The 18699-nt window shown below is 36.7% G+C and overlaps 2 protein-coding genes across 3 annotated transcripts in view; both read left to right on the top strand.

Annotated features, from left to right (window-relative positions):
* LOC109238643 (serine/threonine protein phosphatase 2A regulatory subunit B''beta-like) overlaps nucleotides 1-9064 on the top strand; it is a 15478-nt gene extending 6414 nt beyond the window's left edge. The window contains exons 4-13 of one of the 2 annotated variants that reach the window (XM_019405128.1): nucleotides 1574-1673; nucleotides 2512-2617; nucleotides 2821-2911; nucleotides 3900-4041; nucleotides 4687-4834; nucleotides 4964-5073; nucleotides 6619-6775; nucleotides 7439-7564; nucleotides 7658-7820; nucleotides 8534-9064. In XM_019405128.1, the coding sequence (XP_019260673.1) occupies nucleotides 1574-1673; nucleotides 2512-2617; nucleotides 2821-2911; nucleotides 3900-4041; nucleotides 4687-4834; nucleotides 4964-5073; nucleotides 6619-6775; nucleotides 7439-7564; nucleotides 7658-7798 (1121 nt within the window). In that variant the 3' untranslated portion in view covers nucleotides 7799-7820; nucleotides 8534-9064. Of the gene's footprint in view, nucleotides 1-1573; nucleotides 1674-2511; nucleotides 2618-2820; nucleotides 2912-3899; nucleotides 4042-4686; nucleotides 4835-4963; nucleotides 5074-6618; nucleotides 6776-7438; nucleotides 7565-7657; nucleotides 7821-8529 lie in introns of both variants that reach the window. The other variant, XM_019405127.1, reaches the window with a different exon arrangement.
* A 908-nt stretch (nucleotides 9065-9972) lies between these two features.
* LOC109238642 (diphthine--ammonia ligase) lies at nucleotides 9973-18070 on the top strand. The gene is made up of 12 exons (XM_019405126.1): nucleotides 9973-10300; nucleotides 10404-10475; nucleotides 12217-12296; nucleotides 12747-12972; nucleotides 13074-13106; nucleotides 14171-14253; nucleotides 14327-14399; nucleotides 15569-15914; nucleotides 16067-16398; nucleotides 16598-16935; nucleotides 17197-17551; nucleotides 17698-18070. The coding sequence occupies exons 1-12, from the start codon at nucleotides 10223-10225 to the stop codon at nucleotides 17911-17913; spliced, it is 2232 nt and encodes a 743-aa protein (XP_019260671.1). The 5' UTR covers nucleotides 9973-10222; the 3' UTR covers nucleotides 17914-18070.
* The last annotated feature ends 629 nt before the right edge of the window (nucleotides 18071-18699 follow it).

The raw sequence follows: 18699 nt of genomic DNA, 5'->3' as shown, positions 1-18699 counted from the left end.
TTAGTTTGGTTTTAGGTAGGTAGGTACTTGTTCTTCTAGTAATTACTACTCTTACAATTTAGTTGTGTGTGTGTGTGTGGGGGGGGGGGGGGTTGATCTGTGGTGGGATTTAATTCATGAAAAGCACCAACTAAGTGCTAGTTCAGTACTAAAATGCTAGAATGACCAGTGTCCTTTTAGAACGGTGCAGCAAGCTTACAAGTCCATCATAGCATCTATATCATTTAAATTTTCAGATTACACAAAAAAGCTAATGATGGTAAATATTTGGGCTTCAAACGCGTAGTGCTTCATTTCTTTCTTCAGAGCAGTTATGCATCCTTTCTTTCCATACTTTCCACAAGATGCACTTTCTTATTCCAAATGTCTCTAACTTGTCTTTGTAGTATCCTTCCTTTCCAGCTTCTGAGATTATTGTTCAATGAGTTAGGCACCCACTGTACTCCAAACAAGATTTAGAAATATGTTTCAAATCTGCCTGACTTCAGTGCTTTGCAGAAAGTTTAGATCCTCACCCTCCTTCGCATACATGTAACATCTGCTGCAGTCAATCTGAGGTATGTTGACTGCATTGTGATTCAGCCAAAGCGTGCCACTTTTAGAGGTGCATTGCTCTTCCTAGCCCATTTTCTGTTGCTACTGTCAGGTTTGACATTATGCTGTGGCATGATGCACTGTAAAACTGCACCTACTCTACTTTCTTATTAGTGATTCTGCTGGTTCAACATTAGCCCCTCCAATTTTCCAAGAAGTTGAGCCAATCTGTCTGCCTTTCGGTCCTGGCAGTTTTTTTGTTGCAGATATTTTCTGTTTTATATTGAGCTGGGGTGGCTTTAGCTGGTGAAAGTCAGGAGATTCACAAAGAATATTATATACTTACGATTGTAAGTGTCATGTTAGTCGAGAGAACGATAATGTTCTGTTACCTGCAAAAAAAGTTTAAGAATATTCTGTAGATTTTATGAACAATTATGCCATTATTGAGAGCCCTGAGAATTAGGGAACCTTGTTCATGTAAATCAAAACTCCAATTAGGAGCCCTCTTATGTTAACAAAGCCATTTCAAAAGAGTTTTCGTTCTCTTTTTTCTCTTTTCATCAGCAAAATGATAACTCTTTTTCACCATCCTTTTACACCTTTTCTTGCCCAAAATTTCTGTTTACTATTTTCCTGTAAATATTACTTTAACTTTTCAGGTCCTTAGCATATATTCTTCTTTTATCAATATTTTGATTTCATTGGAACCTTCGCCATCGAGTGGTGTCTCATTCAAGTTAGCTCCCTGGATGAATATTATTGTTTGGTGTGAAGACTACTATGTGGGAGCACTACATTAAAAATTTAAAATAACTGCTGCCTCTTTTGGAATTTTTGGAACTACGTACAGCTTAAGCCGTTAAGCAGATTGTTTAATGCATAATTTGCATGTGTTTGGGCTATATTGCTGGATGAAGTCCAAGTTAGGCTTAAGACTGAGTTAGATCATATATACATGTTTAAGGACCAGCTGTTATCTAGTCTTGCATCTGATTTTATAACTTAACACTAATTTAGTTTTCATTTGGGTTGTCAGAATTTAAACCAATTACGAAGGAAATATGCAAGCTTCCATCGTTCTTCTCCGCAGCCCTTTTTAAGAAGATTGATGTTGACAGCACTGGCGTCGTAACCAGGTACATGATTTCCATCTTTATGAGCATCAAGATGCTTCATCTACTTTCTGGATATTTCCTGAGGTCTGTGTGCCCCTTGTGATGAAAAGTTGATAACCTTTGGAACCTGAAATATGCTGTTTTATTTGATAGATTAATCACTTTTGTATTGTTGAATATGTCCACTTCATATTTCTCTCTTGTTTACTCTATATAGTCTTGATGATTACTTTTGGAACTCTGAATTGTATCTGTCATGAATGAGCGATTTGTCTTTAAATTCTATAAAGATGTGCATATTTAGATGTTTGAATTGTATTTGAACTGAAAGGCATACGCTGTTCTCAGGGAGAATTCAGGCTAGCTTTTAGACTAGTATATGTGAAGTTGGAACCTATACTCAGTGGAGGGTCTGTCAGAGGAGATGAGGAGATAGGAGGATCTTTACCATTCTTTATTCTTTCAATATTCCCAGTTAGACAGCTTATTTTTTTCCGCTTCTGTGACTAATCGGAACCAATATCACTGCTTTACGCTCAAACAGTTGAATGACCACAGTCCAGCATCTTCCGTGCATAGATATAGATTTATTGCTTGTACCTGGTCCAGCTTCGCAACCCTTTGGGATATCTTCTCTTTTTTCGGTCTGTGTAATTTTTTTCCTATGTCACTTTCATGGCGTGTTATGTTCGTAATTAGTGAATATTTAAGAGAAAAAAAGAAAAGAAGCCATGAAATGAAACCAAAATGTAGGAGAGTATTGCGCAATGTGCCTGAGGTTTTTGTTAATTGATGTGAAATATTTCTGAAGTGCTTGAGGAGTGTGTATTCAAATGCTATTTGCTTCACATGGCTGCAGGGATGCTTTTGTTGATTATTGGATCAACGGCAACATGTTAACAAAAGATATAGCAACTCAAATGTACACAATCTTGAAGCAGCCAGACCTTAGATACCTCGCGCAGGTGCTTTCTCTAGTTCCCGTTGATGTTTAAGTTGCTATCTGATTTATTCACAGTGTAGTTCCAGTCTCATACCTCAAAAGATCAAATGACTTTGTTCTGATTTTATGACTGTCTGAACACGATCTTTCTTTTAAAGCGTGCTAGGGTTTTGTGGATTACTAGATATCTTCTTCCTCCTATGAAATTAATCAACTTGATTGCAGGATGACTTCAAACCCATTCTTCGGGAACTCTTGGCAACACATCCAGGGTTGGAGTTTTTACAGAGCACACCTGAATTTCAAGAACGTTATGGTACCTTCTCGGTCACATGCTGCATTGTTTTTATATGATTTACTTCACTCATAATTTGCACGTGGTCTTTTTGGCCTTCAAATTTATAATGTCTCCTAAATGTGTAATACTACTCTCAGAAGCTCTGAATAACGATAGTTATGGTCGGTGCTTAATTAGTTGAGGGTGACTTCGGGATCAAGAACTGGATCAGTTGAACTTGATTTGACTGTTTGTGTATCATGCTTCCCTGGATGAAAAGGAAGGTGATGAAAGATATAAGGTTTCCTTTTTCTCTTTGAAATTCATAATGGTGGTGTCTGGTCCATCTTGCATGTATCTCGGCCATTCCACCGGGTACTGCTACCACTCACCAACATAGGTACTGAAAGGCTTAGGTAAATGGAAAGAAATTACCTTGTGTTTTTGCCTCAACTGCGAGGTACCCTGGTCTCTTATCCTTGACATATTGGCGAACGAGGGGTGGGGTTCTACTACTTTTCTTTAGCACTGATAAAACTGCTTTTGGCAGATTCATTTATATTTCTCTTGTTTTCCAAATGTTTCTATCTGTGTACTCTTGTTTCTGATGCCTCTATCTTTTTATGTCATTTGTTGCTTACATCATAAACAAATTTTGAGATGGGTAGCACTTACAACATAGTTGCTTGAGCTGGAAAAGCTGGTTATTGTCGAAGACGTACTTAGAAGTTGTTTATGATAATTCCTTTTCAATATAAGTATTCTATAATATCCTCCATTAATGTTTCCATTAAAGTCCTTGAGGTTTCCTATACTTGCTCCCACTAAAAGAGTCCTCTTCCAATTAAATGTAGCTAACCTTTTCTGCCTTCACTTTTCTCTCTGGAGCGTCTTACTGTACGAGTAGGACTGGAATAGATGGTCTATTTCCATTGCAGGATTGGTCCTCTGTTCACTTGATTGTAGTGAAAGAGGTTCATATTACTGCAGTGTCTTAACAGTTAATTTTTTTTCTTGCATTTGCCAGCTGAAACTGTAGTCTACAGAATATTTTACTACGTGAATCGATCGGGTAATGGTCGTCTTACCCTCAGGGAGCTGAGGCGTTCTGACCTTATTGCTGCAATGCAGCATGCAGATGAAGAAGATGATATCAATAAGGTCCTAAGGTATATATGCTTAATATTTGTTTGTGGGAAGTTTAAGAGATTCAGTTTACATCATTTCATATTATCCATTCAATATAGTTCCACCTTGTAATTATCCTAATGTCTTTGCCACTTATAATTACAAGCATGTTTATGAGACACAGTGGCTGTAGGAAATCATACTTCATAGGATGTGTCAAAAAAAGATATACCAAAAAAGCATTATCTGTCACTAATATAGCAAATTTCTTTTAGCCCACAAGGTTTTGGTCTACTGGTGAGAGCGGCAACACGTGATGTATAGGTTAGGCGCGTGTCACAGGTTCGAGCCGTGTCCGAGATAAAAGTCTGGTATTTAATGGGTAGACGGGGGTACTCATTATCCAACGAGCTTTGAACCATGCTCCACTGGCACTCGGGATATCTTGGTTATAAAAGAAAAATAGCAAAGTGCTATTTTGAAAAATGGGCACTAGAAAACTACATCAACTATGTTTTTGTAGATTTCTTTTAAATTATTGGATTTTTGCAGCAACTGAGGCTGATATTGTATGCATTCATTTATCTTCTGGAATTTGACACACTAAAAGTACACGCTGATATTTGATTCATTCAAGTTTGACATTCTTCTCAATGTAAGTTCTTGAGCACTCTATTTTGCTACAGGTACTTCTCATACGAACACTTTTACGTGATATATTGCAAGTTCTGGGAGCTTGACACCGATCATGATTTTCTCATTGATAAAGAGAACCTCATTCGATACGGCAACCATGCCCTTACATACAGGATTGTTGATAGAATATTTTCTCAGGTCTGAGTGTTCCATGTGCTCTTTGGCTTTTGCAGTTTTATCTTGCCTTTTATTAGTTTTTAATTGGTGTATTATTAAGAATGCTTGCTTATCACTTCTTAAGGAGTTTATGATTTAATTTGCTATCAGGTTCCAAGGAAGTTCACCAGTAAAGTTGAAGGGAAGATGGGTTACGAAGATTTTGTTTACTTTATATTGTCAGAGGAGGATAAATCATCAGAGCCTAGTCTTGAATACTGGTAAGTTTCAGAAGTGACATTTATCTTTCTTGCAGTCCTTGCATATTTGTGTACTTTTAGTGTGACTCAAGAGTTTGGTTTCTGCTGGGTGGAGATTATGTTACTGAAGAAGATTCTTTATGCAAAAGCGAATTGTTTCCCTTCTGAATTATGCTCACTAATTCATTGTGAGTGAAAGAGAAGACAAGATGCTGGTGGAAAGTTACTTAAAAAGAAAATTTTCCCTAGTATATACAACTGGCCGTTATTTGGCATTGGGAAACACATGAAGGGCAGAAGGGGTTAGGTGATGGATATTTTAATGCCTAACAATAGTCTATTTGAATGACTAAGATATCATGAAGGTTCATAAGATTTTCCTTGCAAATTGCATGCGTGTGGTCTATTATTTGTTTATTTAGATTCTGAGATGCAGCGAATGATCCTTATAGTGCGCAAGACTGGACTATAATTGAAGCACCTTTATGGAGCCGATTGTGTTATAACTTGCATATGACAATCCAATCAATTTTTGTTATCTTTACCCCCCCCCCCCCCCCCCCCCCAAAAAAAAAAAGAAAAAAGAGAAAGAAAAACTAATATAAATGGAAAATACTAGTGGGGATCTAAAGTTTTGCTAATATTGAGACATGGAACAATGTTTTATGAATTTTTTTGCTATTTATGATGTTTAAAAAGTAGTAATTTCTCTATAATAGAATTTTCTTTCCGGTTCAATAATGTATATAATATCACGAAATTATCTACTTTTTTATATTTTTCCCGTCTAAAAAATAAGAGGTACTCCCTCCGTCCCAATTTATGTGGCATACTTCCTTTTTTAGTTTGTCCCAAAAAGAATGACACCTTTATATATACCCATCAAAGAAAAAATTCCCGTCAAAAAAGAATGACACCTTTATATATTTGAAAACAATTTTGACCTTATCCTTTCTATTTTACCCTTCATAAGATGATTTATATCCCCACAATTGTCCATGGCTTGTTCAAGACCACAAGTTTCAAAAATTTTCCTTTCTCTCCTAAACTCGTGTCCAGTCAAATCCGCCACATAATTTGGGACGGAGGGAGTGTTTTATTTCTTTGATATTATATACATTAATGAACCGGAGAGTAGCAGTGTAGCACTGAGAACTTTGAAGCATAACATTTGATTATCAAGTAGGACATTCTATTTGTGGTTCACACTAAAGGCATTGGTGCACGCTCTCTTGTTTGTTCATTGTTGGCGAAACAATATGAATTGGTTGAATGCACTGTAGTCAAATCGCTGGTTCTGTGCTTACTAAATTTTAGGCATTTCTTTGTACAAGTATTCCTACCATCAGGCAAAGGCTGTTTAGTGGAGAGTGTGGCAGTAGCCTTGGTACTTTTTTTTGTTGCTTTTTTCGTTTCAACCAAGATGTGTGTTAGGCTGAGTAAAGTTGTTACAGATCGGTCAGTTAACTCCAGTGAATTAGTTTTTGTAAGCGTATTGTTTTATGAGATGGACACGTACACAGTTGACACTGCATTGTTTTCTTTCTCATTTTCTTTTTGGATCAGGTTCAAATGCATAGATATGGATGGAAATGGGGTTATAACTAGGAATGAAATGCAATTCTTCTATGAGGAGCAGTTACATAGAATGGAATGCATGGCCCAAGAGCCAGTGCTTTTTGAGGATATTTTGTGTCAGATAGTTGACATGATTAGTCCAGAGGTAATTTAGAACTTGTCGCATTTCCTATTGTTTGTTATCTTGTGTCCTTTTAAGGTTTTAGTTATTGTACCATAATCATCTGTTCTTGAAGATCACTTATAATGATCGACCATTTTTCATACCCAAGTTAAATATGTTGAGTAAGATTTCTCTTTAGTTTTCTCTTTTGGATGTGGTAGTTAGTTAGAGGTTCTTTTAATTTTGTTGAGATATATGTTGTGATTATGATTTGTTAGGATTAAGGCTTTGTCTTGTTGATACGCTCACTTTAGTTCTGGGTGTTTAGTATGTGCTTTCTAGTTTGCTTAGAGAAATTGTATGTTTAGAAATGTGGAGAATCAAACTCTCTAGTATTAGGGCACCCTGAATTGGTTTTAAAAGACAAACTATTGACTGTTGGAACCGAATGAGGTCCATATAGAGCAGAAAGAATTTTGAGGATTCATATAGCCAACTCCAACTAGTTGAAACTAAGGCATAGTTATTGTTGCATCCGGATGTATGTTGTATTTTTAAAAAAATAATGAGATGTATGTTGTTCTTACTTGAACTTATTACGTTGTTTGACTAGGTGCATTTACGTGATAGAGACCTGTAGTTTGTATCATCTGTTTTTCTAACCTGAGTACGATAATGTGTGTAATTAAAGTTTGTTTCTTGCAGAATGAAAGCTATTTTACATTACGTGATTTGAAGGGGAGCAAGCTCTCTGGTAGTGTTTTTAACATACTCTTTAACCTCAATAAGTTCATGGCATTTGAAACCCGTGATCCCTTCCTAATTCGTCAGGTAATTAAAAGGATAATGTATGGTTGATAATGCAGTTCTGTGTTGTTTGGTCGTTGTTACCAGTGCTTGACATGAGTTTCTTCTTGTTGCCAGGAGCGTGAGAACCCAAATCTGACTGAATGGGATCGCTTCGCACACAGGGAATATATTAGGCTGTCAATGGAGGAAGATGCAGAAGATGCCTCCAATGGAAGTGCAGATGTCTGGGATGAATCACTCGAGGCTCCCTTCTGAGTTCTAGTCTTGAGATAGAATGGTATGGATAATGCAGTTACATAGATCATTTAAGCCTGCATCTACATAAATCAATAATTCTGCCAACCATGATTTCTTCGCATGCCATCTCGCTGGTGTTTGACGCTGTAAAACATTATGTCCATTCTTGACGCATAATATCTGGAAGAAAGTCTAATTGTTGACTAGAATCAACTTCTCACTGACAATTACCTGGGGAGAGACTTTCTTAACAGATATACAACCATTGCTATATATGCACATTAGTTGGGTTGCATATAATGTTAAAGCAAAGCTGTTATCCAAGGATGTGCCGTACCTTGGAACTTAACGTACATGCATTTACTAAATTACTTGAATATAGGAGAAAAATACATACCCCTTAACGAGCATCAATATCAGATGTAGTAATTCATGAAAAAGATTGATTATCACACCAAGTTATTGCAAATCCACTTTTAAAAGATTTTAGGTGGCAAAGTCATGTAAAATATCCACAGTGTCTTGATTTTAAGTCAAGACAGAGCATATCTTTTTCATGTCATATATGTGGCTGTAGATATTTTACGTCTTTGGCCCCCTCCTGCTTGTAGTGTATTACCACCTTTTCTTATTTGATGTGTTGAGCTGTAGTTGGCAAATGGACAAGGTAGGCATTATGTGGATATATTGCTTCCCCATTTTTCAAGCGGCCTGACCTCATGTTCTTAAAAGCTGCGTTCTTTCTCCAGCCAGGTGTGCCTATAGAAATCTTATTTCAAGCTGGCTATTGAGTCACAAAGAGCTAATTTGCACGGGAACAGTCAAGTGGGACGAGCTTATCCGTGTGTTTCATCAAAGATGTTTTTAAGAGATTAGCCAGGGAGGAATGTTTTGTTTGATCTGCACAGAGCATGCTCTCATGAATTATAAGGACATGCTAGTGTGGGATCTTCTGACTCGAAATATCAAGGGCTTTGCAAGTGCGCGATTGGTGATAGATGATTAATCCAAAACTAGATGCTGATAGTTCAGACCTTCTCGCACTTGTTCTCTCTTTAGCTGTAAGAAGTCAATATTCTTAATTATTTGTTCTGGTGCCGATTTTTGGTGGTTGCAAATACAGAAGTTTTTCAAGAGGTTTAGTATGGCGAGTCCCACAGTCCATGTGATCCGCTTTATTCTTTTGTGGATTAGACTCCTTTAGTGGCATGTGAATCTTGGTAGTTCTGTATTGACTGTGTAATGATATGGCTTCTCTATTCCCGTCTGTCTTTCTAGTTTCTAGTCCGATGTTGATGTCGAGTATATAACTTTTGTTGGCTAATCTTACTGGCGTCTTAACGAGGCTGAAGTAAATTTTGAAGTATTATTGTAATTCCTGTAGTTGGGTAGGGATACCAAACGGGAAGATTGAATTAAATCCGGATGGTTTACAGCGCTGAAGCGATGAACAAGTTGCTTATTCAATGCGTTCAACTCGACTCAAGTTGGCTCATTGGGTTTAAAATGGGTGCTTCCATTTGAGCAATTCAATGCGTTCAACTCAAAATCATTTTCATTTGTTTGTTTATTCTTTTATAATTTGTTTGATTGCAAATCAAACTAACAAAAGCTTTCTCTTTAGCTTATCATGACAACATCTAACCAATCAAATTTAAGAAAAGCGTTTTCCCATTGTTATGTAACAATGGATTTGTCTGTAAAATGTTTACATAGTGTAGTCAAATGTATAATTTGAGAAAACCTTCGTGGAAAATTTTCAGCAGATTTACAATATTTAAACGAAGAGAAAATTCCCTACATAGAAGAGAGAAGAGATTTATGCTATTGGTTTAGCCGCTACTAAGTTTTTTAAGCTTGCTAATTAAGCTTCACGCTAACTTTCCTAAATCCTAGTCACATGTCAATAGAGGCGAAGTCAAATTTTTCAAGCTTATAAGTTTGAGATTTTAATCGTTTTACCGTGTTCTAAATTAATAATTTTTACATATTCAGCAGATATTTTAAGATAGATAGAAAGAACCAAAGCTACTTGGTTCGGCCGAACTGCTTCTAGCACTCTAGCTCCGCCCTTGCATGTCAAGAGGTGAAATGCTAAGTCTTGCTCCATAACAGTCAGACTTTACTTAATTAAGATTTAATTAACTTGAACTACTTTAATTGAAGTTCAGTTAACTTTTATGTGGAAAAAGGAAAAGAAATGGTAACTTTATCTTCATTAGGTGAAAATTTCTTTACACTGTCTTAAATCCTTGCAAAAATGGCAAGAGCCCAATAAAACGTACTAATCACAGAGCTCAAAAATATCAACGCATAAGACCTTAGTACTGAAGTCAAACAAACAGCGTAAACTCACCGTTATTTCAAAAACCCTACTTCGCCGGCGCAATCATCTCGGCAACAGGTCGGAAACAGTGCCAGTTCTCGTCGCCGGTTAACAATATGAAAGTCGTGGCTTTAGTCAGTGGCGGCAAAGACAGTTGCTTTGCCATGATGAAATGCATTCAATATGGTCACGAGGTCCTCAATCTTTCTCACTCTCTTTACCTAGGTGTTTGTTAAAATTTACATGCTTTTTTTAATTTTTATTATTATTATTATTATTATTGTGGTAATTTTTCAGATTGTTGCGTTGGCTAATTTGATTCCCGCGGATGACGCAACCGATGAGCTTGATAGTTACATGTATCAAACTGTGAGCTTCTGTTTCTTCTTCTCTTTGTTACATAGTGATAATGTGGTTAGCTTTGTAATTCCCAGTCAATCAACAAGTTCTATTACTCCCTCCTTCCCAATTTATGTGATGTTGTCTGACTGAGCACAACTTTTACTCCTATGTGTTTGTTCGACTGAGCACATAGTTTAAGAAAGAAAGTCTGACTTTTGAAACTTGTGGCTCTCATTAAGGGTAAATGTAAAGTTTATAATTGAATTATTTCTTAATACAAAAAAGTGTTTCTTTTTGGGTATAAGTTAAGAAGGAAAGTAATATTCCCTCCGTCCCAATTTATGTGGCGGTGTTTGACTCGGCACAAAGTTTAAGTTAGAAAGAAAGACTTTTTAAACTTGTGGTAAAACAAACCATATACGTTTGAGGCTATAAATCAATCTCATTAAAGGTAGAATGGGAAGTGTAAAGTTAAATTGTTTCTAAATGGGGAAAAGTTTCATTCTTTTTGAATAATCTAAAAAAGAAAAGAGTATTACATAAATCGGGATGGAGGGAGTACTTGAAGTCCACCATATGAATTCTCTCTATGCATAATATAGAGAGGATTTCTCATAGCTTGATTGTTTTTATTGAAGATGTGTTGAAGTAGAGAAATTCGTTTTATATGTATGCGAAAATGGCACTGACGCTTAAGGGAAACAGCCTTAACTTACAAAATTCAATCTGATTATAGCTTTATAAACCATATATTTGGATCTTTTGGGTAGTTATAGGCTGCTAATTTCTTAAAGTGGTTGAATTTTGTTTTCCTTTGCTTTCTTTCTTTCTTCTTTTTTACTTGTGATTGGTGGAGATCTCCTTTGTTGCTTCGAGATTCTAATTAAAAAAGCAGTAACTTTTTCTACTTAATTTTTATCAAAAGAAAATATCTTGACACGGATGGAATACCTGTGAGAGCAGCAATGCTTTGAATGTTGGGACCGTAAGGCCAACACTTACACGAGAGAAATGCCGTAGAAGTTCGGATATTAAGACGGATACGCGGTTATATAAGATGCAAGAAGTATATAATCACATCTCATAGAGAGTACAAGGGGTACGACCTAGGGAATAATATGATGATTAAAGATGCAGCGGTTAGTAGGTGCGACAACATGATGATTAAATGTGCTAAAAAGAATGATATAGACTTAAAATCACACGGAGGTAAGTTGTTTCGAAGGACCTAATGTCTCTGAGAGTCAGTATATGACTTAGCTAGAAACAGAATGCAGTCTAAGCCATTTATCCATATGGGGGATCCAATAGTTGGGACTAAAAATTAGTTGATGTTACACTTACATTATGTTTTGTGTTTGTTAGTATTCCTTTTATTATAGTTAGACGTTTATGTGCTTATACGGATAAATATGAGACTTAGAGAATCCATAATTTGCGTAAAAGACACATTATTTAGTATTGGTACAGTAGAGACCTGAATACAGCTAAGGGAATACAGAGGATTCACCTGGCCAAAGCCGAGCTAATTTCAGATTGAGGTATAGTCAATTGATTGTTTAGATTGCAGGAGAAGTTATATATATATAATGAGTATGGTTGATCCCCTTCCTAATATATCCTATTGTATTTGAGGATATTTCTTCTCTTTTTTTAACAAATTAATAGAATTGTGATTATAAGTTTTGTTAAATAAGAATGAAATTGGATATTCTTCTCCTCTCCTTGATACCATTTCATTTAGAATGTTTGCCAACTTTATCTGCAGGTTGGGCACCAGATAGTTGTTAGCTATGCAAAATGCATGGGACTCCCATTATTCCGGAGGCGAATTCAAGGATCCACAAGGCAAGCCCTTTTGCAAGAAGTCTTTTTTTGCAACCAACTGCCTAATTTTGAAAAATCTATTACTTGGGTATACTTATAAACTATGTTGCTCCGACTCTACGAAAATATCGTCGGATCCTCCGAAAGTAGTGTATTTTTGGAGGATCCGACACGGGTGCGGCAGCATTTTGGAAAGTCCGCGCAACATAGCTTATAAGAACTGGACAGTTGAAGTTTATTTCTTGTCAAAAGAATGGAGATGTGAAATTATCTTAGTTTTGGTTTGCTTTATTCTATTTAAAAAGGCAGATAGAATGGACAAATAATTGTTTCTCTAATACTGCTGCCTGAATAATCTCTGTAAGCTGTTAGCAATGTAATTGTTAACTTGAACAAGACATAGATGTTAAAAGAAGCTAACATACCTACAGCTTAATATTTATTTGTAACTTTTCTAGTTTGATTTTACAGGCATCATGACCTAAGTTACAGCATGACTCCTGGTGATGAAGTTGAAGATATGTTTATATTGTTGAATGAGGTAAAAAGACAGATACCTTCTGTTGATGCAGTATCTTCTGGTGCAATTGCATCTGACTACCAGAGATTACGAGTGGAAAGTGTATGTTCAAGGTTAGGGCTTGTTTCTTTGGCATACCTATGGAAGCAAGATCAATCATTTCTTCTTCAGGAAATGGTAAATATGTGATAGATCTAGAAATATAGAAATTAATCATTGCAGTTCCAAGTTTGAGCTGAAGTTCTCTTCTTTTCTTTTTGTTTCCCCAACCCCGGCAGATAAGAAGTGGAATTATTGCAATATTAGTGAAGGTAGGGATCTCTAAGCTCTTTCTATTTGAGATTTCTCATGTAATTATTATACTTCTGGGGGTTTGTGATTGCTTTTTTTGGGATGGAGTTCTCTCTGTCACTCTACCTTTTTCTTGAGAAACAGAGGAATCAGTGGATGGCTTGAGATTTGAGGGAACCGCCTACATTTGGAATTGACAGTGCCATCAAAATGTCATTTATATAGAACGAGAAACTATGGAGACTTTTTCTTGTTAACCAAACTGATTTAGCTTAAAGTTCTATTGTAGGAGAATGAGTAGAAGAAAACTCCTTCATCAAAAAGAAAACTCCTACTTTTTCATGAAATTAATATCTATAGGAGAAAGAAACCAAAGATTTTTGACTTTCTTCAGTAGAAGCTGAGTAAGCTGCTGTTACACCCGTTGCTAGCTGAAGTTGCATTTTGACTCGCTTATAAAAGTTTATCTTGTTCTTTCGAGAGTTTTCTTGACAAGGTACACGACCAAGTCAGTGCATGTATATGAGAAACGCATATACATTTATCTTGAGCTATGCACAAAAATATCACCTCTAAAACCTGAAATTCAACTTTTCCCCCCTTTCTTACAAACAGATGTGCAATAAATCCATTTTCTTTGCTCCAGAATCTTAGCTAGAAACTGGAGATACTAATTCTTTGAATTTCGATTATTTCCAGAACTGAGACTTTTTATGTTTCTATTATATTCCAATTCAGAATATGATATTTGACATTCGCTGAGCATAGAAATATAATTTAAGAAAGCATTCATCTTTCAGAAGTGTCAGATCTCTGCGAAATCGATTGGTTTACATGCTCATAACTCCATATTAGATATAAAAACAAAATTAATGATCTTTTCAGTGACAGAGATGACAAAGCCAAAAAGTTCTTTTCAGCTGTAGAGCATTGTGTGTGGCGCAAGTGGCTGCTTGCTATTGTTTAAGTGTTCTCTTCCTTATATATGCACCTCAGGATAGACGTTTCTCTCAACTTCTTGTAAATTGGATGAGAAGTGATGCTTTTTCTCTTTGTTTAGTTGCTGTACTTTTTAATCTTTTAGGTTGCTGCTATTGGATTGGACCCCTCAAAACACTTGGGAAAAGAGCTAGTATATCTGGAGTCCCATCTCCACAAGCTAAAAGAGTATGATTCAGTTAGCAAAAATTTGGGCATTTTTTAATTCAATTTTTCCTCATTTTATGTCTGTTTTTGGCAGGTTATATGGAATAAATGTCTGTGGTGAAGGTGGAGAGTATGAATCATTAACCCTTGATTGCCCTCTGTTTAAAGCAAGTCTCTCTCTCTCTCTCTCTCTCTCTCTCTCTCTCTCTCTCTCTCTCTCTCTCTCTCTCTCTCTCTCTCTCTCTCTCTCTCNTGTGTATGTAGGACTTGTTGATACCCAATTTTTCCCTATATATTTTTTCAATATGCAAAATACCTTCAAAATAGCATATATGTGCATATGTAAGCATGTCCAAGTGTTTTATTATTTTTCATCTATTGGATTTCCATGTTTATGCCAAAACATGGCTAAGGTAATTTTTACATATTTTTATAATCACATTAAGTATTTTTCAAAGCTAAAGTGCACATATTTGCAATATTAGCCCTTTTAAGGTTTAATTAGGTTTTACATGCATAAAATTGGATCATGTATTTTTAAATTACTAATTATGTACTTTCAATCATTTTAGCATTTTTAAATTATTTTTAGAAATTATCTACTATTTTCTACAAATTAAATGGGAAAATGGCTATTTAACTTATAGCCAAAATTGGGTTTCCAATCTAACCTAAATCAAATAGACCCCAACCCAATTGGAAAACCCACCGGACCCAAGCCCAAACCCAAGCCATACCCGACCCACCTACTCCATTCAATCGTGACCGTTGATCATTTAGATCAACGGTCCCCATTCCCCATTCCAAAATTAAACCAAAACGACCCCCCCCCCAAACCCTGTCATTCTTCACTCAACCAGCTCTCATCTCTCTCTCTCTCTCTCTCTCTCTCTCTCTCTCTCTCTCTCTCTCTCTCTGGGTGGTCCTAGGCAGGAAGCATATGGTTGCACTATATGATCTCAAAAAGAAAGCTAGCTTTATTACTAATTCCGTGATATAGTATTACCAGTGCTTTGGGGAACATTCTACTCCCTCTGTTCCATGATTTTTGTATAGGTTTCATTTCATAAGTCAAATTGAATAATGATAGTGCGATTGTACATAATTTATGCATCTAGTTATGTATCTTTTGTGGGGATTTATTATTCATTTTATTTTTTGGTGGGCGAAATTGCGTTGCGCAGTCCAAGAAAAAGCTGAGCAAAGCTCAATTTGAACTTCAAAAGTCAAGTGAAGTAAAAATGAAATGACAGAGAGTCGGAGAATATAGATCTAGTGTTTAAATGTTACGTCCCTTTTCTTGCTTTATCACGTCTTATTTTTTTTACTCTCGCAGAATGCGCGGATTGTGCTGGATGAATTTCAAATCGTCTTGCATTCTTCAGATGCCATAGCCCCTGTTGGCATCGTCCATCCCCTGGCATTCCACCTCGAAAGGAAGGTAGAGTCAATATCTTCAAATGCCATTGATGAAGGCAGCAATGTCTTCCAGGAGAACGTGGATAAAGTATTTGAAGTGCATGGAGATGCCCAACAAGAAGGCGAAGCTGGTGGCGGATTTGTTGCTGTAAGCTCTAAGCGACCAGATGTCAGTAAGGAGGAGCTCAAATTTTCAAAAACAAAGAAGGATGATATCTTTTCTATTTCTTGCTGGCTCCAAGATTCGTGTAAAAATTCAGCAGGTAAAAACATCGAGTTATGGTAGAAGGTTAATGTTGTAGGTGGATCTTATCTGGTATTGTGCTATACGTTGAATTCTCTCTCTGATCTAGTTCCTCTCATATCTCCTCTGTATCTTTTTAGTTTCCAATGCATTTAGCCTTGTGATTGCCAGATTTGCGGGAGGATCTGGAGGTTGTTTTAATGAGAATTGAAGCTCTGCTCGTGGAAAATGGTTGCTCTTGGGAAAATGTACTGTATATCCATCTTTATATTGCCGATATGGATGAGTTTGCAGTGGCAAATGAAACCTATGTCAGATATATTACTCAGGATAAGTGTCGTTTTGGCGTACCATCACGGTCTACCATTGAGCTCCCTCTATTGCTAGTTGGTTTAGGGAGGGCATATATTGAAGTTTTAGTGGCAAATGATCCTACTAAAAAGGTCTTGCATGTACAAAGCATTTCTTGCTGGGCCCCTAGTTGTATTGGTCCATACAGCCAGGTACTGATCTTTCAGATACTATACCATTCATGTCATTCCTGGGCAACACGGTTATCGTTTTAAATCCGCCTTGCTTCTTACTTTGATATAAAGCATATAGTTAACTACATATCTCTAGTTTCAATTGCTATCAGGACTCAGGAGAATTGTCATATTGGAAATTTGCTTCTGATTCATTTACCATATCGTTATGTTGCAGGCTACATTGCACAATGACATACTACACATGGCAGGACAGCTGGGGCTTGATCCAGCCACAATGGTGCTCTGTGAAGGAGGTCCAGTTGCTGAACTTGAACAGGCACTGGAAAACAGTGAAGCAGTGGCTAGATGCTTTAATTGTTCAATATCTACATCAGCCTTAGTCTTTGTCATATATTGTTCAGCAGCCATGGAAACGTCCGAAAGAGTTGTTGTTCAGAACAAGACAGAAGCACTTCTTAATCTAATGAAGTCGCTCCATGCTGAGGGCGCAAAGAAGACCAGAGTCCTAAATCCAATTTTCCTATATATTCTTGTTCCTGATCTGCCAAAAAGGTAATTTGTGTTTGGGGTGCTCCCTTGACCATAGTATAAAATGACACTCTAATGTTTGCGCTTCCAAGAACTGTGATGCGGATAGTTAGCTGTAAAGTTGTCGGGTATCTGCTATAGTTGTTTTATTTCCCTCTGCATTTGTGCTTCTTGTTATGGCTTATGTTGTTTTTCTTCCCGTCAGTATGACATGAGAACAAAATGACCTGTTATTTATCTGTGTTTCTCGTCAAACATTTTATTGAATACAGTTCCTCTATGTAGAGCACTGGTTGAAGTGAAGCCCATGCTTTACACTGGGGAGTATATGTCGGCTCCAAGTGACCATGCCATGCAGTATCAATCCACTGGACAAGGTTATTGGGGCTTTGAGTATGAAACGTGGCATGACGTTTGCCTTCAGAAATGTATTGCTTATGGGAAAGTATGCACAGCAATTCTTTCAGTTACTGAAGAGCTTGCAGCAAAAATCTGCTCCCTGGCCAATGTTGCAGGTCATGCCAGTGTCAAGTCCAAAGGTCCTGTTGAAAAGGAACAAGTCATAATGATCGCAAGATTTTGTATTTATCGTCTTGATAGAGTCCTTTTGGAGAATAATTTCTCTTGGGACGACGTAATGGTAAGTTTCTTTCCCCGACCCAACATTTTGATTTCACAAATTTTGACAAGATGAAGATCTTTCTTTTACAATGTGCCCTTTTCTAGACTCCCTCATCCCTGATAAAGTATTCTAGTCCACCTCTGATACAGTCTCTCCTTATGCAGAATTTCAGGCTCTACTTTGCAGGTAGCCTCAATATCCCTCATGGAACATTGTCTCAAATCTTCACTGATGTTTTTAATGAATTTGCTCAGATGAGTCAAAGAGTTAAAGTAAATGCTGAGCCTATTTTAAATATCATTCCAGTCTTGGGTGCTGGGAAGTCTTTATCGACTTTGGATGATATATTTACATGTGAATTCATTGCTAGGAAATGTTAAATCTCATTTAAATCAGGGAATTATATATTAAATGTTGAGAAAAAGGGAGTTTTGAACTTGAACAAATTCTTATAATGTTATTGCCACCCCAATTGTTGCAAATTACACTTAGCTTTACAGGAAATGAATATATGAATTGCATCTCATTTCTGCAATACTCTGTAAAGTTGCTTCATTTCTCCGCTGCTTCACTTGTGTCGATGCTTTCTGTATGATTGTAGTATTCATAGTTGTCTCACACTGTACTGTCCAAGAGAAAAAGATATGAGTTTCGTGGAAGAAACTAAGGGGTCGTTTGGTTGGGAAACAAGTTATCTCATGATTAATTATCCCGGAAAAGTTATTCCACCTCTTCTATCTTTATGGCTTCTGATGTTGTCACTGTCTATTGTCTTTTTACATCTTGTGCTGAGGGTCTATCGGAAACGGCCTTTCTACCCCAAAGGGTATGGGTAAGGTCTAAGTCTGCGTACACACTAGCCTCCCCAAACCTCACTTGTGGGATTATACAGGGTTGTTGATTAGTTATTCCACTTTTTCATGGGGATAAAAAAAATACTACAATCCCGGGATGACTAATCCCGAGGTTGGTTATACCACGATTTTATCCCAACCAAGCATGAGATAAACTCTTCTTAAATGTAATTCCGGGATTAATTATCCCTTATCTCTCGTACTAAACGATCCCTAAAGGTAGTGTTTCATCTCAAATTGAAGAGATGGAACTTTCAGTTTTGGAGGAAACATTTCAAATTACTTTCCGTTTTAATGCTTAAGGTTGTGTAA

This window comes from Nicotiana attenuata, unplaced genomic scaffold (assembly GCF_001879085.1).
Source record: "Nicotiana attenuata strain UT unplaced genomic scaffold, NIATTr2, whole genome shotgun sequence".
Taxonomy (NCBI): domain Eukaryota; kingdom Viridiplantae; phylum Streptophyta; class Magnoliopsida; order Solanales; family Solanaceae; genus Nicotiana; species Nicotiana attenuata.
The sequence above is the reverse complement of the archived record's forward strand: the minus strand, read 5'-3'. Positions and strand labels throughout refer to the sequence as shown.

Excerpts from the sequence above, each read along its gene's own strand:
- LOC109238642 (XM_019405126.1), top strand. The coding sequence starts at position 10,223 with ATGAAAGTCGTGGCTTTAGTCAGTGGCGGCAAAGACAGTTGCTTTGCC. Across the intron at positions 14,254-14,326 it reads CATCTCCACAAGCTAAAAGA|GTTATATGGAATAAATGTCT; the intron begins GTATGATTCAGT and ends TGTTTTTGGCAG. Across the intron at positions 16,936-17,196 it reads GTTCCTGATCTGCCAAAAAG|AGCACTGGTTGAAGTGAAGC; the intron begins GTAATTTGTGTT and ends TCCTCTATGTAG.